The sequence below is a fragment of the Pinus tabuliformis genome, chromosome 9 (genome assembly GCF_031772625.1).
Source record: "Pinus tabuliformis cultivar Carrire ecotype Pingquan chromosome 9, CPIR1, whole genome shotgun sequence".
NCBI lineage: Eukaryota > Viridiplantae > Streptophyta > Pinopsida > Pinales > Pinaceae > Pinus > Pinus tabuliformis.
In genome coordinates, this window is record NC_142307.1 from 1,346,591,719 (window position 1) to 1,346,617,938 (window position 26,220).

Genomic DNA, 26,220 nt, shown 5'->3' on the forward strand with positions numbered 1-26,220 from the left:
ATTAGAACTTATGTGCCTTAGCATCTCTACCAATTTTGAAGGTTAGAGCACTTCCGATGCTACCAAAAACTAACATCTACAATGTGCTTGATATTGTAGATCTAGAGGAAACCAACCATTGCTCTGTCCAACGTTCTAGGCACCACCCCTCAAACTTCGTTCAACATGATGGAGTTGTTGTAATGACCATCTCAAATTATGGATAGAACATTATTATTAGCATGCATATGATAATTACATATGCATACATCGCATGTACTGTACTAATATACGTACTAACTAATTATGAAAAATGTCCAAGTATAGGGTAATGAATAAATTATGGAAGTACTAAGTAAACACTTAAGTCATTAGAATATAATGAATGTTTTGAGTAGGGGAACTTAATGTAGGTATCACCATCATAATATATAACTAGAATATATCATACCAATAGAAGGTAAATACAATGGATTATATAAAATGAAAGGTAAATACAATAGATTATACAAAATAAACTGGAATATAATATACATTGTATAAAAATGGAATCATAATATCTATATTAATTTGTTACACAAACCAAAAGAAATTATAATATATATATATATGATATTAAGTTTTAACTAAAAAGAAACCATATTTTAGGCATTATATAATCAAAAGAAAATATAATACAAAGTTTAAGGGGAAATATAACTCAAACAGGATATCTAAAGTAAAGACTTGGTTGTCAACCAAAGGTGACGACCTCAAATCAATTAACCGAATTATTTTAAATAGATTTCATGAGGCATTCAATATATATATATATATACACATACACACAACTTAATACAAAGAAGGCAGGGGGACTAAAAGTTAGAAAGGATAACCAAGTGGCAAGTAGTGGAGAAGGGCCGAGAAGGCTGTATGCATGAATGGTGGAGAGACAAGGGCGGTGAAGAGAGAAGGGACCCGGTGCGTGTATAAATAGAGGAAGGGGGTTATTAAAAAAGGGAGTTGTTTTGATTTTTACAGAGACAGACTAGAAATTCTAATAGTCACAAACAAAGAGGGATATTGAGCTTGATTGTTCTTGGAGTTTTGGGCACGGGGGCTAGAAGATCTCCATTTGATGTCTTTTGGATCTGGGGACCATATAGGTAGACCCAAATAGGTTGGGAGGAAAAAGGGCGGTTTGGTAATGGGAGCGGGAGCCACAACGGGTCAGAAACATCTTCAAACAAAGCATTCCAGGTAAGTACTCACTAGCAAATTGATAAATTTTGCTTTAGAATGTTACTGTTTGGATTGACAAATTTAGGGTACAATTCTAGATTTTGGTTAATTGTTAAAAATGAATTTCACATTATATAGTTGACAAATCACATAACCTTCAATGGAAGAATTGCTGGTATTAGACGAAGGAACCATTTCGGTCAAACCATTTCGTATACTGGAACATAGGGTTCGACAACTCAAGAATCGCTTGGCAGACCAAGTTAAGGTCCAGTGGGACAAATATAGTCCTGGATCGACTACTTGGGAAAATATAAATACCATATGCCAGAAATACCCCAACTTATTTTGATTTTGAAGCACTTGAAACCTTATTTGTATATGTTTACTTTATTTTGGTGAGATACTTGAGACTATCATTTTGAATTGTTCTATAACTATGAAAGATTGCTTGTAAGAATAATTTCAAATTATTTGCTTAACATTGTTGGTACATGGATACCAATATAAAATATGTTATTTGCTTAACATTGCCGGTACATGGATACTAGAATGAAGTCTATTATTTTCTTAACATTGCTAGTACATGATACTAATATGAATTATGAATTATGTTATAGATGCGATATCTCTAATTTTATTTTGATAAGATGGAAAAAAAGAAAAAAGAAAAAGAATGACTACACTTGACTACTTAATATGAAAACGAACTTATAGATGCATTGGCTAAACATAGCCAAATATGTTATATGAACTCAAAGATCAATATCGTAGATAACAACACATTTGGAATGCATAGAAACTGTTATGTGAATACAAATTGTTTCGAATATATTGATGCATATGCTATAATGTGTAGACAGGTGTTTGTATTGCAGATAGTATCATTACCAAACCGACCACGTGATGACAAAACTCCAAGAACAATTGAGACTCAATGAGATTCCACGATAGGGTGTTGACCTTGGTCTTACTAGGAGGGGTGGAGGTGTTGCCCATCGTTTATCCTTCAAAACCTAGAGTCATGAAAGGACTGTGCGAGACATGCTCCCCTAGACGTGTGATGATCACTGCCGTATGCCCACTGGGAAATTGGGTCGACGGTGTCATCCTTGAGGTCTATGAATGGTTATCTCAGTATAGCTTACGCCATGGCATATTCTAGTAGAGGATGGATAGGATGAGAGTGGAAGATATTAGGAAGGATAGGATGATTCTAGGATAGCTTGAGAATGGCATGACTATTAAGGTTATAAACTGTTAATTTTAGGTATGTTCTATGCTTAGAGCAATTTATTTCAATTTTCACAGTTAGCTCAATATCTTTTCCAGATTAGCAATCACATTAGCATTAAAGTAAATTGCAGATAGAACATAAACATAGATCGCAGAAGACAAGCCAAGACAAGAGGACACAAGATGTGGCGCTAGCCAGGGACAAACCCCAATGTGGGGAAACCCTTGATCAATTCTTCTTATATGTTCTTCAATAGTTTAGCAAAGAGAGAGAGAGATAGTACATATATAACAGAAGTCAACACTTTGACTTATCTAAATAAGAGCATAGATCATCTCTAAGAAGATGATACATGAGGTAGCTGAACTCAGTTGAAGACATGTTGCTTCAACTGATTCTCTAAGGTGACTCCATTGCCTTGCTGCACCCATCCTTGTGCTGCTCTTCATCATCATGTTGCACCTCACTGTGCTGCACCATGTTGCGCCCATCATCACTATGTTGCATCTCATCATGCTTCACCAATCATCACCATACCCATCACTGTACTGCATCATGTGCCATTGCTGCACCATGTTGCCATACTGCTGTCCCATGTGGTAGCGACACCGTGCTTGTCACCATGTGCTTGCTGCACCTTGCTTATCATGCTGCTCCATTGTGTTTGCAACACCGTGCTTGCTGCTGTCCCATTTTAGCATTGCTGTACCATGTCATAGCTTGCTGTCCCATTGTAGCATTGCTGTACCATGTCATAGCTTGCTGTCCCAAGTACCATGCCCCAACAAGCACCATGTCCTAGCTGTCCCATCTACCATGCTCCACCATGATTTCATTTGCTGCACCTTACTATTGCTGCTGTCCCGTTGTGCCATCATGTGCTTGCTGCACCATTGCTACTGTCCCATTGTAACTTACAACAATCCAACGAGCATCATAACCTTGTTGTCCCTTTTACCATGCTGTCATACTACTAGCACCGCTGTCCGACTGTTAGTGACATTGCTATTCCATGTTTGCCATACCGCTGCCATACTATTCCATGTATTCTGGGTAGCCTTTATCATCAACAATCTTCACACTTTGGCATGCTGCTCCAACCCTGTTGCTGCTGTTCCATTGTGCTGCTGTCCCATTGTCGCTGTTGTGACTGCACCCAACACACAACAAGACTAGCCCTCTAGCGGCCAGCCTTGAAGAGGCTCCTCCCATGCCACGTTATCCTTTCAACGCAGCCATGGAATAACTCCAACAGCTTGCTATGGCTTGCGACCTAGCTTGCTGTAGCTTTCAACCTCCTCAACGTGCCCAAACAGCCACTCAAATTCCAACGTTTAGCTTCCCTCTACTCGGCCTAGTAGCCTGCCCTCTCGGCCCTAGATCCTTGGCCCTCCATCCATCAATTCAGTCACTTGAAGTGGCCTGCGGCTAGGGCATCATGGACCTGCGGTTAGGGCATCATAGTAACCCTCCTTGACTGCGGCTAGGGCTTGTAGAGACTAGTGTATAGGGCAGTGTGTAGGCTTCCTTCTTGACTGCGTCTAGGGCTTGTAGAGACCAGCGTATAGGGCAGCGTTGATCTGTTAATGAAAAAGGTATCATAGACTATGTGTGAATTTGCTTATGTTACTTAGTGCAACGGATCGAAAAGATTGCAAATAACATAAACACATAAACAAGTTGAAAACACATTCAAACACATCAACACAGCCAAATTTAATAAAGGAGTTCACCAGACTTTTCTGGCTATGTCCCTTGGTCCTTTCGCTTCCAGTGCCGACCGCTTTATTTTGTCTTCAAAATGCTGTTACAGGTATGAGCTCGAAAACAGAGTCTCAAATAAGAAAATGGACCTCACCACTGCGTTCAGCTCGAAATTTCGAGTCAAAGAGTATAAACTCGACCATATTTGGCCACTGTGACCTCCAGACCCGCTGGAATGGCCCAAAACCACTTCTGTCCCTGCAAAACCACCCTCTGTTTGGCAAAAACCACCTTGGCCTATGCAAAACCACCTCGGATTGCGTGCTGGTGGTATGGCGGGTTCGGCACCGACAATGTTTATTAAAAAATTAGTTCTGCTTTGTTTCAAGCCCGAACTGCTGACATGTTGGTTAGCAGAGGTATGCGAAGTTGTAGCATATATATAATTTTGGAAGGTCGAGGGTTCGAACCCCCCGCTCGACCATTCCGCCATTGGTTACGTTATACATTGGATGTGATATATTACTCCGCTGTTCCATTGGTTATACATGGTTTGTATGGTATTAATATACCATATGTGGTTGATATTTGCGGTGAATGTGGGATATATGCGATAACATTAAATCAAAGGTTCGACAGTCGTGGGGTTGACCCCGACCGTCCAACCTTTTTCCGGCAACCATTCCCGATCCAAAGTAAATACACCCTCACTGCAAATATTAACAAGTCCCATCGTAGCCCATCCGGTGCGGTCCTCTGGCGAAACCATTGCCACTTCAGGAGGTTAGGGGTTCGATCCTTCCTGATCCCAAAAATTTTGGAAATGAGGCCAAATTGGGCAAAATCCAGGTTGCCACGTGTCAGTGCCGGATTGGCCCATATGAACCAATCACAACCTACCATGTCACCTCCTTTGCTGACATCATCTAGGACCCGTGGCTCATTCTCGGGATGACACATGTCCCTGCTGACGTAGGCATTGACTTGGTTGACCGTTGACCTGTTGACCTTTGACTTTTGACTTATGCCCCCTAATTCTCCATAAACTTTGACTGACTCTAACTTCTCCATCCGGACTCGGATATACGCGCCGTTCGCACCGTTGGAATTGTATCGACGAGCACTTCGACTTGATCCCACTTTCATCTGCATTTGAAGACTTTGATCTGGAGGCAAAACTTGATCCATTTTGGATCACTCCTGCCCACTGGAAGCTTTTGGACCACCAAAAGTTGGTTCTAGCTGTCGAGTAAGTGGGGATAAATTTCCTTCACTTTTCCAATCTCTATCCTTCGCGCTTTACTTGGATTTGTACCTTTGAGTCCCACTCAAAGATACTCAACATTTCCCCGTCACGAAGTCCTTATCCTCTTGTTAAGAACTGTGTCCTCTTGTAGCTCATTGAGATACTCGGGCAAAAGATCTTCAATGGAAGGTAGCTGACCTTGCTCTTCAGGATCTTCAATTAATGAAGGCTCATACAATCGCAAGTTTTCAACATTTATGACAAAATAGATTTGCATATAAGCTGGTAGATCTAGGCGGAAAGCATTTTCACCAATTTTGTCAAGTATTTTGAAAGGACCATATCTAATTGGTTTCAACTTTTTACCTTCCCCTTGCAGTCTTTCTTTGCTGATGTACAACCAGACTTGATCACCAACTTGAAAACTATGCTCAACTCGATGCTTGTCATGTCGCGCCTTATACTTTGCTTGGCTTCTTTCCCGCTGTTCCTGTATTGCCTGGTGAATTTCCTGGATTTCTTTAATGAACTTGGTCGCTTTGTCCACATCACTGTGTCCATCAATCGCTGTGTGTTTACCAAAGACAAAATCCAAGGGAGACTTTGGTATAAAACCAAAACAAGTCTCAAAAGGAGATCTATGAGTAGAAGAATGTTTTGCATGGTTGTAAGCATGCTGCACATAACACAAATGCTCATCCCAAAGTTTGGGATGCTTGCTGCAATATCCTCGAAGCAACTGTATCACTGTCTTGTTGACCACTTCTGTCTGACCATCTGTTTGTGGATGAAATGCTGTGCTCTTCTTTAACTTTGTGTCCATTAACTCCCATAGACTTGACCAAAATTTCCCGACAAATCAAGAATCTCGATTGGATACAATAGAAGTGGGTAACGCAAAATAAACCCATACATTTTGAAAGAACAACTTTGCAGTTTGTTTTGCTGTGACTTGTTTATTGCATGGTGTCAAAATACACATCTTACTGAACCTATCCACAACTACATACAAATAATCATGACCCTTTCTAGACTTTGGCAATCCCCCAACAAAATCCATGGAAACACTTTCCGAAGGACGAGAAGGAATTGGAAGTGGAGTATACAAGCCTAATTTTCTATTACTTGGCTTGCGTGTAGCACACATAGTATATCCTTTAATATATCTAGAAACTGTCTCATTCATTCGTGGCCAACAACAGAATCTTTGTAATTGTGCAACTGTTTTATTTACACCAAAATGACCTGATATGAGAGAAGTATGTGCTTCTCGAATTATATTAACTCTTTCAGTTTGTGGAATGCATAACTTTCCCAAATGATATAAGAGTTTATCCTTTATGAAATAATCCAATTCTTCTCCCTGCTTGCCATGACTTAAAGTTGCATATACATCCTTAAAATCTGTGTCTTGAGCATATTGTTTAATGTATCTTTCTTGTATTACTGAATTATGCTCAAGTATTGTGGATGCATTTATGATTGGTCTAGATAACATGTCTGGAACCTTATTATGTATGCCCTTCTTATATCTGATAACAAGATGAAATTGCTGTAGAAAACCCATCCACCTATAATGTCGTGATTCTTGCAATTTAGTTTGTGAGTGTAAATATTGAAGTGGTTGATGATCTGTGTGTATGATTGTTTCTTTACCCATTATGTAATGTTTCCACTTTTTAACACTCTGAACTAATGCATACAATTCTTTATCATATGTAGGATAATTAACTACTGCTGATGTGAATGTCTCAGAATGAAAGCATATAGGCTTTCTGTGCTGCATCAACACTACCCCCATGGCATATTCACTTGCATCTGGCTCGATCTCAAATGGAAGCTGAAGATCTGGCAGTGCTAGTACTGGTGCTATACTGATCCTTTCTTTCAATGTGTCGAAGGCTTTCTACTGTTTGCCTCCCCGCTGAAACACCTGTTTCACACTTGTCAAAGCATGTAAAGGCGCTGCAATCAAAGAAAAGTTAGCAATAAACTTTCTCCAATATTGTGCTGCCCGTAAGGAACTTCTAACTTCTGTAGCAGTGTTGGGCTTAGGCCAATTTACAATGAATTTGACCTTAGAGGGATCTATCTTCAATTCACCACCCCCTACAATATAACCCAAATAATTCAAAGATGTTCTGCCAAATTCACATTTTGACAGTTTTACATAGAGGTTTTCTCTTTTCAAAACATTTAAAATCTGCTTTACATGCTTTACATGGTCATCCCATGTTCTACTGAAAACAAGAATATCATCTAAATAGACTATTACAAAATCATCAATGAATGGTCTAAATACATCATTCACGGCTCGCATGAATGTCGCTGGAGCATTAGTTAAGCCAAAAGGCATAACCATCCATTCATAAAGTCCTTGCTTTGTTTTGAAAGCAGTCTTCCATACATCTTGTTCTGCAACTCTGATCTGATGGTAGCTGCTTCGTAAGTCCAATTTAGAGAAATAAACTGCATCTTTTAACTGATCTAACCAATCATCAATACGAGGAAGAGTATAACAATTCTTTATTGTGATTTTATTTAATGCTCTAAAATCAATGCACATTCTCCACGAACCGTCTTTCTTTCGCACTAACACAATAGGTGATCTACACGGTGATGTGCTTGGTCGAATAAACCTTTGATCGAGCAACTCCTGTACTTGCTTCTTTATCTCTGCATTATCTAGAGCTGATAATCTGTACATTCCAATGTTAGGTAGTGGAGCATCTTGCTGCAAATAAATCTCATGTTCTATTTCTCGCTTGGGTGGAAGCCCTTTAGGCTCTTGAAACAAAATATCATAATCGGAAACAACTTTAACTAGATCTACTTTCTGTTTAGGATTACAGACTTGGCATGCATCGGATTTATCAATATCCTTTGCTTTTACAATCATAAGTAAAATTGTTTACTTGAATTCACAATTCTTTTCATCTGTCCTGAATTTATGAGAGAAAAGTTATCTTTGAGTTTATCAGCCCTTACAATATATTCAATTCCATCCTTAGTGAGTTGATACTTATTTTCAGGTCGATAGAAGATATCATTTCTATCGTTCAAGTATGGACTTCCTAATACAATTCCACATATATCCAATGGGACTATGTCTAACTCAACCTCATCTACAAACTTTGACCCAATAGCAAAACGAAGTTTACATTGTTTCGTAACTTGTAGCTTAGTTTTATCACACACCCAACCTAATGGATATGGCTTTTTATGAGGTTTTGTTTCTAGGCCCAACTTCTTTACAATTGCTTCAGAAATCAAATTAACTTGTGACCCACTATCAAATAAAGTATCAATTTTAGTATGCTTGGAAATGACTCTAATGTGAAATAGCTCATTTATTTTCCTCTCATCATTATCATTATCAACAAAATGCGAAGAAGTACTTGTAGATGCTTTAGAATCTTTACCTTTTATACCTGTAGCTGTAATCGTTGTCTCGTCACCTGAATCTGATCCCAAGTCCTTTTGAATAGCAGCAACATTCTTTCGCTCTTTACTCCCAAACTTCTTAGGCTTCAATTCCGGATGCAATGGCCATCAATGTGCTTCATCGTGTCCTTCTTACAATGAGTGCATGAAGGTTTATATTTCTTCACAGTGTTTGTTTTCTTCTTCTTACATTTAAGTTTTTTCTTGCCTTTATTCTTGCTTTCAATAGGTTTGGATGATTTCCCAACATCTTGGGTTACATTTTTACCTCTAGCTTCTAGATGAGTTGCTTGAACCGATACATCATCTAAGCTAGTTGGATTAAACATAAGTATGGTATGCCTCAAATAACTATGAAGACCACCTATGTATTTCAACAATGTCTCTGGTGAGTCCAATGATATGCCTAATGTTAAAGCTCTCTTACGGAATTCCTGAGTATAACTTTGAACACTTTGACCTTTTAATTGACGTAGTGTTTGCCAACTCATCATTGCTTGTTGCATATAAGCCAAAGGATAAAATTGCTTTTTAATAGCAGAAACAAATTCATTCCAAGTTGAAATGATTTTACCATGCTTTTGGAGATCTGCTTGTGTCTTGCCTTTCCACCATACAAGTGCGGTTCCTTCAAGTTGAAGGCTAGCAAGCTGGATCTTCTTCCTTTCTGAAACAACTTTCTGCACCCTGCAATATACTTCAATTTGTCTTATCCAATTATCAAGCTTTTTAGCGTTAAGTTCTCCATCATAAATTGGCAAATCAAATTTTACATCTAATTTGATCAAAGAGGATTTCTTCTTTTTCTTCTTAGAAGGACTAGATTTATGAGAAGAAGAGGATGATGATGACAATGATGGTGAGGATGGAGGAGATGGTGGAGGAAACATTCCTCCCTTTCCCTTATCTTCTTGATCTTTAGGTGATGAAGTGCTTTCATATTTGTTCTTCTTAAACTCACGATACATCTCTTGCACCATTGCACGTATGGTCATGAAACTATCCAATAATTGAGATTCTGATCCAAGTGGCATTTCTTCTGCCATCCTTCTTTGTGAAAAGACCATTCCAATCTCTGGATTCGCCTCAACAAGTTCAACTTCACCTCGTCCGAGCCTCAACCTAGTAAGCATTCAAATCTTCACACAAACTTGTCAAACCTTAAAAACCTTGTTGCTCTGATACCACTTGATCCGTTAATGAAAAAGTTATTATAGACTATGTGTGAATTTGCTTATGTTACTTAGTGCAACGGATCGAAAAGATTGCAAATAACATAAACACATAAACAAGTTGAAAACACATTCAAACACATCAACATAGCCAAATTTAATAAAGGAGTTCACCAGACTTTTTGGCTACGTCTCTTGGTCCTTTCGCTTCCAGTGCTGACCTCTTTATTTTGTCTTCAAAATACTATTACAAGTATGAGCTCGAAAACAGAGTCTCAAATAAGAAAATGGACCTCACCACTGTGTTCAGCTCGAAATTTCGAGTCAAACGAGTATAAACTCGACCATATTTGGCCATTGTGACCTCCAGACCCCCTGGAATGGCCCAAAACCACCTCTGTCTTTGCAAAACCACCCTTTGTTTGGCAAAAACCACCTTGGCCTGTGCAAAACCACCTTGGACTGCACGTTGGTGGTATGGCGGGTTTGGCACCTGCAATGTTTATTAAAAAATTAGTTCGGCTTTGTTTCAAGCCCGAACTGCTGACATGTTGGTTAGCGGAGGTATGTGAAGTCGTAGCATATATATAATTTTGGAAGGTTGAGGGTTCGAAACCCCCGCCCGACCATTCTGCCATTGGTTACGTTATACATTGGATATGTGACATATTACTCCGCTGTTATGTTGGTTATACATGGTTTGTATGGTATTAATATACCATATGTGGTTGATATTTGCGGTGAATGTGGGATATATGCGATAACATTAAATCAAAAGTTTGGTGGTCATGGGGTTGATCCCGACTGTCCGGCCTTTTTCTGGCAACCATTCCTGATCCAAAGTAAATACACCCTCACTGCAAATCTTAACAAGTCCCATCGTAGCTCGTCCAGTGCGGTTCTCTAGCGAAAACGTTGCCACTCTAGGAGGTCAGGGGTTCGATCCTCCCTGATCCCCAAAATTTTGGAAATGAGGCCAAATTGGGCAAAATTCGGGCTGCCATGTGTCAGCACCGGATTGGCCCATATGAACCAATCACAACCTGCCATGTCACCTCCTCTGCTGACATCATCCAGGACCCGTGGCTCATTCCCGGGTTGACACATGTCCCTGCTGATGTAGGCATTGACTTGGTTGATCGTTGACCTGGTTGACCTTTGACTTTTGACTTTTTTGCCCTAATTCTCCATAAACTTTGACTAGCTCTAACTTCTCCATCCGGACTCGGATTTACGCACCGTTGGAATCGTATCGACGAGCACTTCGACTTGATCCCACTTTCATCTGCATTTGAAGACTTTGATCTGTAGGCAAAACTGGATCCATTTTGGATCAAGCATGTAGGCTTCCTTCTTGACTGCGTCTAGGGCTTGTAGAGACGAGCGTATAGGGCTTCCTCTCTTAGATTTCTCTTCCACTAAAACCCAAAACAAGTGGAGAGAAATCAAGAGTGAAGTGTGTGTAGAAATGACTATCAAGTCACCTCCTTTTATACTAAAACGTTGAGCACATGTGGGGGTTATTTGGTCGCTGGCTGACCTTGATGAATTGCCTTGTAACACAAATAAATTCATAACTCCATGAATACTTATCGGAATTGGATGATCTTTAGATCAATCCTACACCTCTCGATGAGAGGGATCCAAGAAAAATACCAGCTGCCATAAATAAGATGACCCACATGGAGTTTGGTCCTAGTTGCCAATTTTAACATAAACCTAGAAGTGTTCAAACACCAATTTTTAAATGTCCTCACATTAAATGCGTATTAAATCATGGAACATAGTTGTCCTCTTCCACCATAGCATCCCGTCACAGTTGAGGCTGTGCAGCCTCTTGGTAGCTGAAAGGCTCACTGTCAATAAGCTCACTCATTACCTTGTACTTGGAATATCTCTCTAGTGGTCTCTTGTCCCTAATGCTTGATCTAGGAACTCCCACAAATTCCTGCTCATCTCTCAACATCTGAAGCAACTCGTAATTCCTTCTCCCACTTGTGGTGGGTAGAGCTTCAAGCTCCTCATCTTGTTGCTGCTCCACGTGCTGCGAACTCTCCTAACCACCTGCACTTGTGCTCGTACTAGTCACTGTACTGGTACTCGTGCCTTGAGCTTGAGATTCTTGTACAACCTATTACCACACAATCTAGCGAGCCCCAAGGAGGGAAACCCTATGGTTCAAAATCTAGACTAAGTGATAACAATGGGACAATGGCCCATTGTCACCTCAGTTAGTGTCCCCAACTCTTTACAAACTTTCACCAATGGGAGGAGTCTTGATAGATAGATAATCACCTTTGATTGATATTCTATGGTTTATGGTACTAGGTGATAAGGAAAAGTCTCTCAAAGGAAGCTCTATATGATGTTTCAATAATTTTAAGAGGGCTTTCGCTCCCTTTAAGAAACCTAGAGAAATCTTGCACAAAACCTAGGGTTTCATGATATATTGCAGTTAAAGGGGCTGCCGAGATCAAGGCAAGGAGAAGAAAGGAATTCTTTTGATTTATTCCAATGAATACTAAGCTCATACAACCATCAAAGTAGTCGCCAAGTCAAGGAAACACAAACGAGGGCTTCTCCTTTTAGGGCACACCTACGACACAAATTTTTATGGATGAAAGCCAATGGGAAGCTTGTCAAACTTTGAAGTCTTATAGACAAGACCCTAAACTTGATGACTATGCTCTTAGAATCCACCAATTCCCTTTCTAATGAATTTTGCTCTATGCCCTAGCCTAGTCCTCCAAGAGAAGGGGACCAAAAATATAGAATGAAAATGTATGGAGAAAGGAAGGTTTGATCATCAAGCGACTTTTACCAATGACTTCTCCTTTGGGGTATGGAGTCCCATGTTGAAAATTGATGTTCTATGCTAAAATAATTAGTTAAAATGAAACTACTTCCAACAACAATATCAATTACAAATTTACACCATATAAACCATATGCGAAATAAAAGATAACCAAGAACACATTGAGACATAGAGAATTTAGGTCCAATGACTAGGGCAATACTCACAAGGGGAAAACCTAACCAGATTTTTTCTATTAGAAATCAATTGTTTAGCAGAGAAACAAAATACAATGAGATATCAAGAGAATGAAGAAGTTCACCCAAATCTATACTAGTTGTGCTAGAAGATCTCAGATAGCAGCAACTGATGCAAACACTGAATCACCTTAGCTCACCAAGTTTTGCTCTTACTCTCCAAGTCTCTCTCTCTCTCTCAATCCTTCTCTAGTCTCTCCAACTCTCTCTTTCACAAGTTCGAATTTTCCTCTTACAATGCACAAGTGACTAAGAGTGAAGATATGATGCATATATATATAGGAGCTAAGTCACAGGACACGTCCTCCAAGGTCCCGTGTCCCGTATTTTACGTGTCGGACATGAAAACGACCCTAAAATGTGTCGAAAACGTTTTTCATCGTGTCTTGTAAAATGTAAAACATATTCGCCGGTTTTCGTCGTGTCCTGCATCTGGAAAACGCGTATTCTGTTGATAGAAAACGTTGCCTGCATAAGCTGCAATTTTTTTTAAAGAAACAAATAATTTTTGAGTGGGGCAGCTTAATGATCAAGTCTAGGCCCTAGTATTGATATGCTATTCATGGTAATGTTAAATTCTTAAAGTAAAAGTGACATTCTCCTTAATCTTCATTTTCATCCTTTTACTTAAATTTTTAACATTACCATGAAATGACTCGGGATGTTTGAGAGTGGTTCCGGCCTCATTGGATTTCATATGGAGAAAGTAGAATTTTAAATTTCATTCAAAATGCAGCAGACTTATCAGTTTTTCAGGATTTCAGGATTGGGAGATTGTAATGTTTCCAGGTGACACCACCTACCCGGGCTACCCTTGCCACCAGTAGAGGACGTGGTCTACCACCTATAGCTCCTACTTCTAGTTCTTCAGCTTCTAGAGCATAGCAAATTCCACTGCCAACTCCACCAGCACCAGCATCTACATCTAGAGGGAAAGGGAAAACTGTGGCATTTTCTCGCAAGAGGAGCAGAGGAAATCAATAGGATTAGACTTTAGTTATTTTCTTATGTGCTTGTAAGTTGTACATGAACAATGAACTTTGAATATTCAAGAATCAAGACCAAGCATATCACATTCTAATTTCTAAATAGTAAATTTTGATTCTATTTATTTTTTTAAAGTGAACTATGAACTTTGAGAAGTAATTATATTTTAATTTGATTAGATAAGCTGCAACCTGCAATTTAATATGGATAAAAAACTATATTTCGGTATATATATATATATTTTATTAAATATATATAAAACGTGTCCCCCGTGTCCTGTTTCCAGGTCGCTGCGTTTCGTATTGAATACTCGTATTTATGTGTCCTCCGTGTCTCGTGTCCTTGTGTCATGTGACTTAGTATAGGAGCAAGGAGTTCGAGTCATAAAGGAGGAGTAACTCACATGCCTTGAGGGAGAGTAACATATTCCAATTTAGGGAGAGAGGTATGAATGCCTTGTAACTCATGCCATAAAGAGAGAGGTACACATGCCTTGAAGGAGAGAGTGTAACATATGCATTGAAGAGTGTGTAGGAGGAATCTTTTATGACGAGTCTTTAATGTGCGTAAGAAAGTGTAAGAGGAGTGCAACGAATCCATTAATAGACGGAGAGTAACACATCATTGAGTGAGAGAGGGAGGTACAAGTGCCATCAAGGAGAGAGAGAGGTGTGAGGTGGCATGATTGAGTGCCAAGTAGGAAAGGTGACATGTATTTCCATTTTGATAATAATATTATGCTATTGTAATAATAATCATAATAATAATATTGATGATTAAGTAAAAATTGAACAATTAAGATTGATTAAGGATAAGTTAAGTGATTTTCCATCATCTATACTTGATTACCAATTGAAGGAAAGTGATTTGCTATTTTTGGAAAGTCATGCTTGAAATGATAGACATGACTTTATTGTTTTGGAAATTCACTCTAGACTTGTTAGAAATGAGATTTTATGCAAGGAAATTCATCTCTTAGTTGCCAATTTTCAACACTCCCTCTCAGCTAGGGAGGAGTTTCTTTATGAAACAAGGATCTCTGCTTTGGAGCAATGGTGTTACAATCTAATCAAGAAGAATAATCATAGGGGAGATTCATCCATCACCCTATATTCACTTGTGGAGATTACCACTTGCCAACACATGACAAGGATCTCGCACAACCAAGTCTGATCTCTACTTGGGGGGATTACCACTTGACAAGGATCACGCACAACCAAATCTCATCTCTTCTTGGGGGGATTAATTCTTATAATGAATCACGCACAACCAAGTCTCTGCTTGGGGGATTACCACTTGACAAGGATCACGCACAACCAAGTCTCATCTCTGCTTGGGGGGATTACCACTTGACAAGGATCACACACAACCAAGTCTCATCTCTGCTTGGGGGGATTACCACTTGACAAAGATCACGCACAACCAAGTCTCTGCTTGGGGGGATTACCACTTGACAAAGATCAAGCACAACCAAGTCTCTGCTTGGGCGGATTACCACTTGACAAAGATCACGTACAACCAAGTCTCTGCTTGGGGGGGTTACCACTTTACAAAGGTCATGCACAACCAAGTCTCATCTTTGCTATCCATGACCGCCCCCTCTAGTAAGGGTCACATTCGCTAGTCCAAAATGCTCTCTGTAAACCAAGAACTTCCCTTTCGGCAAAGGCTTGGTAAGTATTTCAACTATTTGATCATCAGGAGCAATATGATGGAGTCTCACTGCTCCCCTCTGCACCATATCCTGGATATAGTGATATTTGATCATACTGTGCTTAGACTTGTCATGGAACACGAGATTTTGCAATAGTGCCATCAACACCATGCTTAATTTTATACAACCATTTAGAAGACACAACAGACTGACCTTGGGGTTTTGAAACTACTTCTCATACATCATTATGAATGATGGACTCATATTTTTCAGCCATTGCATCTTTCCACACTTGATCTTTCACAACTTCTTCAAAAGTGCATGGTTCAACTTGAATAATGTTGCTCATGGCTATAACATATCCCTGGAACTGACATGGTTTCTTACTTTCTCTAAAGGTTTCTCTGGGGAAACATGTTTATCAACATCTCGTAGAGTGTCATGAAGCCATAATGGTCTTTTTCTAGCAGGAGGATCATAGGGAGGAGGATCCAAGGGGTCCATGGCCTCCATGGGTTCATTAACAAGATTAGTTTCAACCTCAGGATCTTCTTTTATTTCAAATACATCATCTTGTCTATCAACATTAGCAAGAGGAATAGTAGTGTCTCTTGCCTTTCCAAGAGCTGTATCTTCCTCAAATGTTACATCCTTGCTAAACTCTATATTTTTTTGACCAGGTATGTATATTTTGTATCCTTTACAATTCTCACAATAACCAACAAACGTACCTTTCTTATCTAAATCTTCCAACTTGTTCCTCTTTTATTTTGGTACATGGAAGTAGACAGGACAACCGTAGATCCTCAGCTGCCCAACCTCGGGCTTTTCACTAGTGAAAACTTCTTCAGGGGCCTTGTTGTTTAGGACATGGTGAAGAGATCTATTTTGGACATGGACAATTGTGTTAACAACTTCTCCCCATAGGTTCTTTGGTAATTTATGACCGTGCAACATAACTTTGACTACTTCCATGATAATTTTGTTCTTTCTTTTGGCCATACCATTTTGTTCTGGGTTATATGGTATAATGGCCTCTTTCTTGATTCCATCTTCTTTGCAGAAGTCAATGAAATCATTGGAAGTGAACTCTTCCCCATTGTCAGATCTGAAGATTTTGATATGCTTTCTAGTTTCTTTTTCTACCAGAGCTTTGTAGTCTTTAAACATGTTAAATTCTTGACTTTTATTTTTCAAAAAATAAATCCATGTCTTGCAAGAAAAAACATCTACAAAGGTTATATAATAGAAGTAGTCACCAAGAGAAGTTATAGGCATAGGTGCGCATAAATTAGAATGTATAAGATGAAGTACCTGATTAGTTTTGTTTTTGCTTGAAGGAAATGGTCCCTTTACTTGCTTTCCACTTGTGCATCCTTGGCAAATTCCATCATGATCTGCTCTAATTTCTGACATTTCAAAAACCATCTTTCTCACATGAGGTAATGTTTTATAGTGTAAATGAATGAACCTCCAATGCAAAAGTTCACTTTGATGATTGTTGTCATGGATTAGCGCATGAATTAGTCTTCCGTTGACCTTATTCAAACCTTCACATCTTGAACCTAGAGTGAAGGCATCTCTCATGCTATATCTCATCGGCCAAGTGAGAACTTTACTATCTATAAAAAACAACTTTCGTTCCTTTATCTTCTAAAGTAGATATGGATACAAGATTGTGTTCCAAACCAGGTACATATATAACTTCTTGAAGTGATATAGTTTTACCTTGATATAGACGGAAAGAAACAAAACCAGATTTGTTTATAGGATATGTAGAATTATCTCCAAGAATGATTTTCAAATCTGTCTCCCTCTCAACCAAATTTGAGAGCACTTCTTTATAACCAGTAAAGTGGCTTGAGGCACCACTATCAACCTTGGGTTCCTTGAAGAACGATAGCTTTTTTTACGAGAAAAAAGAGCTTCTCTTCTTCTTCTATAATCAAATTTATTGGTACGATTGTTGTAGTTGGATCTTGATGCTCTTCTACTTTCTGGACATTCACGGGCATAATGACCATGCTTATGCAATTGTAGCATTGGACTTTTGACAAGTCTCTGTTCCATTTAAAGGAACTGGGAGCAAAATTTATCAAATAGTGATGGCCTCTTCTTCCTTTCTACTTCTTGCCTTGGACAACAAAGGCAATAGGTTCTCCCTCCTCATGCTTAGGGATTCTTCCTCTGGAAATTATTCGGGCCTCTTCTTGACTACAATTTCCCAGGACCTCATCAAATGAAGGAAACTTGCCATTGTTGCTAATGGTAGTAATAAAAGTTTCCCAAGTTGGAGAAAGAGCTCCAATTGTAATCAACACAAGCTCTTTATCAGATACAATTTCACCAACTGTAGAAAGCTGATCTTTAATTTTAGATACACTCATGAAGTGTAAGGCTTGTTTTTCCATTTCAATCAAATGTAAAGACTGTAAAGACTGATATTAAGTTTTATATTTTAATCAGATTGACAGATTTCCTTTTTCAAAATTCTATCAAATTAAATGCATCTGCGTACCTGATTCTCTACGTACCTGGTTCTCCCGTCTGGTGTTGATCACATTGCTCCAAGTTTTCTGAGTCCATTACCAAACCAACTTATTCCTCCCTGCCTATCTGGGATCAACCTCTGCGGTTCCCAGATCTAGAGGACTTCGAAATGGAAGTCCACTGGCCCCCGTGCCCAAAACTCCAAGAACAGCTCAAAATTTCCCAATTTACAGTTCCAAAATCGAGCCCTCGGCTCATCCCTCAAACAGACTGATTTTCTTTCCCCCCCTTACTTCTCCTTTCGATTATGTTTATATAGGGAAGGTTTCTCCCCTCCCAAGAAACCCCACCTCCCTTTCCTCCAATCTAAGTCACATGACACGAGGACACGAGACACGGAGGACACGTAAATACGAGGTATTCAATACGAAACGCAGCGACCTGGAAACAGGACACGGGGGACACGTTTTATATATATTTAATAATATATATATATATATATATATATATATATATACCGAAATATAGTTTTTTATCCATATTAAATTGCAGGTTGCAGCTTATCTAATCAAATTAAAATATAATTACTTCTCAAAGTTCATAGTTCACTTTAAAAAAATAAATAGAATCAAAATTTACAACTTACATGCACATAAGAAACTAAGTAGTAACTTAGTAAGTACTTACTACTAATTATAAATTTAGAACTTAGATATTAAAACCATAAAATGCAGATTTTCCATTAAGTCATCAAAATCAAAATGTATCACTGTTCAGTGTTTAAGGCTAAAACTTATTCTGACATTAGAAAGGGAACAAAGATTAACACATTTACAGGTCTTCAGTGATTCCCTCCTAATTATAATATGGATGAGGAAGGAGTATGTACTATGTAACAAGAAACTTCACTTTGCAAACTCTCTTTAATAAGACACGGGCATTAGAAGCAACTTTTTCATATATCACATTCAAGCACATCTACAGGGAGTGAAATTAGGAAGCTGATGGTGGACTATCAAAGGATGGACTGAACCTCGCCAGAGGAGAACGGATTATAATGGACAAACAAGATCATCATATCTCTGTTTACTCCTGTGCAACTTTTTTAAAGCCTTTTTATATTTTCATACTGCGGAACTTAATGTAATATTCTGACTTTTAGATGTATAAGGACACTGTCGTTTTTTCTTTTAAGGGCCAGCGGCCTATGCTCGGACCAGATACTTATCTCTGATAATATCCTTTTCTGTCAATGTCATTGGATGATATACTCCTGATCAGCATGAAGGAACATTACCATGTAAAAATGTAGAATCTAAAACCATGTTTTTTTTTCAATACGTATTCAAAACATCGAAATACGTTAGGGCAACGTATTCTATGTACAAAATACGCGTATTCAAAATTTATGACACGAATGGAAAACGTCGAATACGTATTCGATTTTTATGACACGTTAAAAATCGTATTGGACACGTATTAGGGCCGTTTTCGTGTCCAATACGTAAAATACGGGACACGGGACCCTAGGGGACGTGTCCTGTGACTTAGCCTCCAATTAATCTTAAGATTTAACCTTATCCATTAAGATATTTTCACTTGAGTTGGTCATTATTCATTAAATGAGATTTTAACCTTATCATCTCAACCGACTTCGAGAATAGTATTTTCTTTTAAGTACCTTATCATGAATTGTCCAAAGATTTATGAAGTAAAGTAAATCTTGTCCATTGTAATAATAATTATTTATTATTTAAATAAAATTTTATTTAATAAAATAAATAAATATATTTTATTGTTCTACTTAATAAATAAGGTATTAATTAATACTTTTAAAAACTAATTCATTTTCTTACATAGACGTTTATATGATTAAATTAGGATGCATACTAGTGCAATGCCTGTGATGCATGTGTATGTAGCTATCATACACACGTCTCGTAAGCATGCTAATAATCAGTGACTCAAGTTTTGTCATTACATGAAGTATGCTTGAATGGTCTCTCCTATGTTCATCTTAACATCCCTGAGATGATTCTTCAAAGCAAGAATTTGGCTCAAGTTATTCACTTGATACATTCCAATCAACTTATACATTTCTTTGGATTTCTTCAAGTTGGAGACATAGGTGTTGAGATGGTCTCCAAGAGAATCAAGTATAATCTTTTTAGCCTTAACTTCTCCTTTCTTGTATCTGGGCTTTATGGTAGCATTAGAGTTTTTCGCTGGTTCTGCTACCTCTCCTTCAACATACTCCAGTACATCACGTATCCAATCTGGCCTTCCAAGCGAAGAAATTCGAAGCATCAACTAGCTTCTCTTCATTCTTAAATTAAGAAGACATCTTGATTTAGTCAAACAAATTTCAACAAGTAGGAGTAGCTGGTAATATTTCAACAACAAAGTAATATTTCAGAAACAAATAGGAAGGGACAACAAGAGTTAGTTCAGCAGAAAATGAGCAGGAAATAGAAGAGACAACAAGAGATATTTCCACAAAAATGAGCAGCAAATAGAAGGGACGACAAGAGATATTTTAGCAGAAAATGAGCTGCGAATAGAAGGGACAACGAAAGATATTTCAGCAGAAAATGAGCTGCAAATAGATGGGACAACAAAATATATTTTAGCAAAAAATGAGAAAGGGAGAAGCTCTTGATTTCTTGTACTTATCTTCACCAAAGCTATGATACCATGTTGAAAATTGATGTTCTATGCTGAAACAATTACTTAAAAGGAAACTTCTTCCAACTACAATATCAGTTTAGCAATAGTAGATAGAACATACACCATATAAACCTTATGCAAAATAGAAGACAACCTTATGCAAAATAGAAGACAACCAAGAACACAATGAGACACAGAGAAATTAGGTCCAATGAACAAGGCAAAACCCACAAGGGGAAAACCCAACTAGATTGTTCTATTAGAAATCAAATTTTAAGCAGAAAAACAAAATACAATGAGATATCAAGAAAATGAAGAACAATATTGTAGTTGGAAAAAGTTTCATTTTAAGTAATTGTTTCAGTACAAAACATCAATTTTCAACATGGTATCATAGCTCTGGTGAAGACAAGTATAAGAAGTCAAGAGCTTCTCCCTTTCTCATTTTCTTCTGAAATATATCTTGTTGTCCCTTCTATTTGCAGCTCATTTTCTGTTGAAATATCTTTTGTTGTCCCTCTTATTTGCAATTCATTTTCTGCTGAAATATCTCTTGTCGTCCCTTCTATTTGCTGCTCATTTTTTGTGGAAATATCTCTCGTTGTCCCTTCTATTTCCTGCTCATTTTCGGCTGAACTAACTCTTGTTGTCCCTTCCTATTTGTTTATGAAATATTACTTTGTTGCTGAAATATTACCAGCTACTCCTTCTACTTGTTGAAAGTTGTAGGTTATCCTTGAGAGCCCACAAAATATCTTGGCCCTCCTGAAACCAATCCTTGGCCCTAGGGGCCTCGCTGTTTCCAAACATCACATTAGCGAAATATAATGCATCATAATCGTACAAAGCTCTGAATGGGGACATACCCATGGACATGTGGTACATTGTGTTGTAGCAGTACTCGCCCAAATGCAACCATCGTATCCATGCACTCTAATGGCCCGTCACATAGTTGTCTAGGTAGCCCTCCATCCATTTGTTCATGATCTCTGTCTGCCCATCAATCTAGGGGTGGTAACTAGTACTCGAGGTGAGCTTTGTACCCACCAGTCAAAATAACTCCTGCCAAAATCCCCCATGAACCTGCTATCCTGATCACTGACAATGGTCTTCGAAAGACCATGAAGCCAAAATACCTCCCTAAAAAACAGTTCAGCTACCTGTGAGGCTGAAGACTAGGCTGAAATAGTGAAGAAGTGGGGAAACTTCGTCAATCTGTCTACCACCGCGATGGACTGTAGGCAACCCAGTAATAAAATCCATCGATATGCTCTGCCATTTCCCCTCAGGGATAGGAAGAGGCTGTAGTAACCCAACAGGGTGTGTCTGCTCACTGTTGTTCCTTTGGCACGTATCACACTCCTGGACGTGCCTCAAAACATCATCCTTAAGGCCCCCCCATGAAAAGCGCTCCTTGATAGCCCTATGTGTCTTGGTGGACACTTGATGTCTGACTAACGATGAGTCATGGACAACCTACATGATCTTCTCCCTCAACTGGGAGTTGGGCACTAAATAAATCCGGTCTCGAAAGTAAATCACCTCGTTCATCACCCTATACCAGTCATCTGTCACTGCACCATCAAGGACCTCACATGCAAATCGGTCCTTGGAATACTCCACTAGCAACTGTGCCCTCCAATCTGGCGCAATGCTCATCAATGAAATGGTGGCTGACCTCTTGGACAACGCATCAGCTACCACATTGTGTTTACCCTTGACATACTCAATGTCAAAGTCGTATGCCTGAAGCTTGCTCACCCACTTCTGTTGCCTCTCTTGCAGCTGCTTCTGCTCCAAGAAGAATCTGAAGCTATTGTGGCCTGTCTTCACTTGGAACCTGTTTCCCACTAAGTACTGCCTGAACTTGGTTAGCGCATGCATGATGGCTAGCATCTCTTTGTCCTAGATGGAGTACAACCTCTCGTGGGGTAGTAACTTTCAGCTCTCAAAAGCTATCAGGTGTCCCCCCTGCATCAAGATTGCTCCTACGCCCTTCCCTGATGCATCACACTCAAGTACAAAGGGCTGTGTGAAATCTGGAAGTGTCTACACCGGGCGTTGCTCATAACCTGTTTGAGGCACTCGAAAGCCTCTTGTGCCCCATCTGTCTGCTCAAAACTGAGACACGCTGCCCCTGCACTGTGCCTCTGATCCTCAATGTCAAAAAATTCGGTACCCCACGTAAGGATGCAAGGACCCCTTCTATTGGTGCGAAAGGGCCCCCCTGATGGTGGTGGTCCCCTCCCCACGTGTGCCACACTGTCATCTCCACTTGCCTCCAACTCTACATCGTTCTCCTGGTCACTGTCCGAGTAGACCTCAATGTAGTGGGCCTTGCCCGTTGTGCATCTATGCCCTGGTGCCCACGACTCTTGACAAGTGAAGCATAGCTTCCTCCTCCAGAGATTTCTTCAGGTCTCCTCATCCAACTGTCCTCGCCCCTAGTTGGCTCTCGGTGGTGGAGCCCTAATGTCTCTCCCCCTCTGCTAGAACCCCTGCCTGTGTGGTGCTGGTGCTCTGGGGATTTTCTTCCTTTTCTCTAATCTTTGGGCCTTTCCTTAGCTTCAAAACTCAAGTGGGGCCCCATAACCCACTTTTCCTAAGTGCAAATGCAATATAAGACAAAATTGGCAAAATTGATATTCCTCCTTAGCAATATTGCTAAGTGGGAATATCACACATTACTCTCGGAAGGGAACACAAGAATATTGCTTGTAGAACTTATTTCTCGATTGGTTCTGATTGATTGAAAATTACATGAATGTCATTGCTTTCATTAAATTAGTGTCTTTCATTTCCATGTATGCATATTTAGGTCATGGTTTGGGTTTGGCTCATACTTCTTCTGAATGTAGATACTGTAGACCATTGTGTGAATCTATCTAATACCAATGTGTTAGAGATACCATTATAACACATCAAAAAATTGATTTCTATAGGATTGTCTATCAGAGCGCTTGACTAGCCTTGTAGAAATTTTTAACTTTTTCATTCAATGTGTTTTATACTCTCACTTTCTTTGGGTTTTCTTGTTTAAAACAGATTTTAGAAATGATACAAAACCCATATTTCACATTTCTACACATGAGAAGTTTGATGCTGTCCACTGGAATCCAACTAATCAAGACGAGGTTGGTTAATTAAGGATTACTTTTGTTCCAAATATACTTTATCTTAATGTGTATCCATGTATATAAACATGGATGGGTTAACTACAATATGTAGAATTGTTCTTTTAATTGAATAGAGTATTGAAGGAGGGTCAATCCTCTTGAAAGTGTATCTCTTAAGGTTGTTAGTTCAAAGTACTGACAGTGAAACAAAGTAAATACAAAGTGTTAAAAATGAATATAATGTAGTCTGAGATTCTAAACTTTATTGAAATGGAGTCATTTAATACGAGGGGGTTCTCCTTTTATTTCTCTTATGAGGAAGTTGTGCTACCATTTTACCTAACTGCTTTCTTAACTAAGGTCAACTTATATGATATATCTAATGGTAGTAAAGTTCCTTCATTGCATTAGACTTTGGTGATTTAGAGTGTTAATAAGATAAGATCATTTTAGTAATGTTCAACAAGTGACCAAAGGAATTGCTTGTTAACTTTTGGGGTTACTTTAAAAGTGCTTACATCATGCTTTGGATGTTTCATTTGAGTTGGGGTATGTGGTTTATATTCAGCCCTTGAATGGTTCAAGATGGGTTGGCACATGAGAGATAGTTCTTGATAGATGTGCATAGTTGAGATGGCTTTCTCAGTGGATTCTTAATTTTAGATGTTTGCTGGCTTAGTGTTCTTCCCTTAGGTGTTGGAGTTCTCTTGATAGTTTGGTGGATACCCTTTGTAGGGGCCCATGAAGGATCCACTTCTTTGGACAACACCCTACATGGAATGAGGAATAATGTGTGATTTGGAGGAAGGCATCAGGCCCTAGTTGGCATGTGGCAGCTTAAATTTATATTCAGAGGATTGGAGATGGCTTAGGGAGACTTGTGGCTTCTGCAGTGTTCTTGCAGGGACAGCTGATCTAGTGGAGTACATTGCTTAGAAGGATCAATGGAGTCTGTGAAGACTTAGGATGTGAGGATGTGGACTTTCATTCCATAGCTAGATCACCTTGGAGCATGACACATGTATTTTAGAGTGTAGTGCCTCACTTCTGTTGGCCTACTAGCCTTGAGATAAGGCTATGGCATGGTTTTAGAAACCAGATGGGTTGTACCAGAAATTAGCCAGCTGGTCAGACGACCGATCTTGCTAAGACTCCCAAGCTTGCTAAGTGGAGCAATAAACCTGATTCATTGGCCAGTTAGGACCAGTTAGGTACCAAACTCGCTGGTTTGGTACCTAAACGGTCCTAACTGGTCGGGCCCGCAAAAAACCGGCCTTCTATGATTGAAGATTGAGAAGCCTTTTTAATTATTTTTCTATAGTAATATTCCAGTTCAGCAATAGGAAAAAGTCTTTTAGATGAACTTCCTGTGGAGTATCTCCTATGTGTACCTTCTTCTTGTGGAGTAGTCAGATGAGTTCTTATAATATATTTCCAATGATTGATTCATCAACAATGTTGAAGCATACTCTTCATGATCCCATAAATGGACTTTATCCATGTCAATGACACCAGGATGTTACTGCTGAAGTGCTCAGACAAGGTGAAGTCCTAGCTCACAAGGTAAAGACCTAAAGGCAACTTTGAAGGGGTCATTCACTGTCACCTCAATAACCCATTCCTGCTCTTTAGGTTGGTTGATTTCCAACTCAAAGCGGGGAATCCCTAAACTCTAAGTCCTGGAGGCAAGAAGATGAATAAAAAGGGGTTTGAAGGGACTGAATGTAAATCTTGTTTTATGATGATATCCAACTGTTAATTCCAGAATTATCAAGACAGAAAATGAGCCTACAAGATATGGTGAAATGGCAGGCTTCTTAGGTTCAATTTTAATTTGGATTTTAATGTAAATTACTGCTGTAAATTCCATATTTGTTACCCATCAAATAAGCCTAGCAAAGGATGATAAAACAATAGCGTTTTTAGGCTTAAAGAAAATTCTGATTTTATGAACAAGTTAATATATTTTGGATTTTAGGACAGCGAAAGAGGGAGTCTTTTGCTGGGAAAGAGGATGTCTACACCGGCTGATTTATTTTATTTTATACAAATTCCCATTTAGGCCCACAGATTGGTACATTTAGGCTGCTAGGAATGATATCTAACTTCAGATTTCAAACCAGCAAAGTATGATAATAAGATTATGATTTTAAGAGGGTTGGGAAGAATTACTAGTGCCTAGAAATTTTATTGGGGAAATGGAATGTACGAACTGATGTCTTGAAGATCTTTTTCCACTAAAATAAGGGCTA

The 26,220-nt window shown here is 38.9% G+C and overlaps 1 protein-coding gene across 6 annotated transcripts in view; it reads left to right on the top strand.

Annotated features, from left to right (window-relative positions):
• LOC149153497 (uncharacterized) overlaps nucleotides 1–26,220 on the top strand; it is a 746,732-nt gene that overhangs the window by 112,851 nt on the left and 607,661 nt on the right. For all 6 annotated transcript variants that reach the window (XM_089440793.1, XM_089440790.1, XM_089440791.1 and 3 more), the window contains one exon: nucleotides 23,898–23,986. In XM_089440793.1, the coding sequence (XP_089296919.1) occupies nucleotides 23,898–23,986 (89 nt within the window). The remainder of the gene's footprint in view (nucleotides 1–23,897; nucleotides 23,987–26,220) is intronic.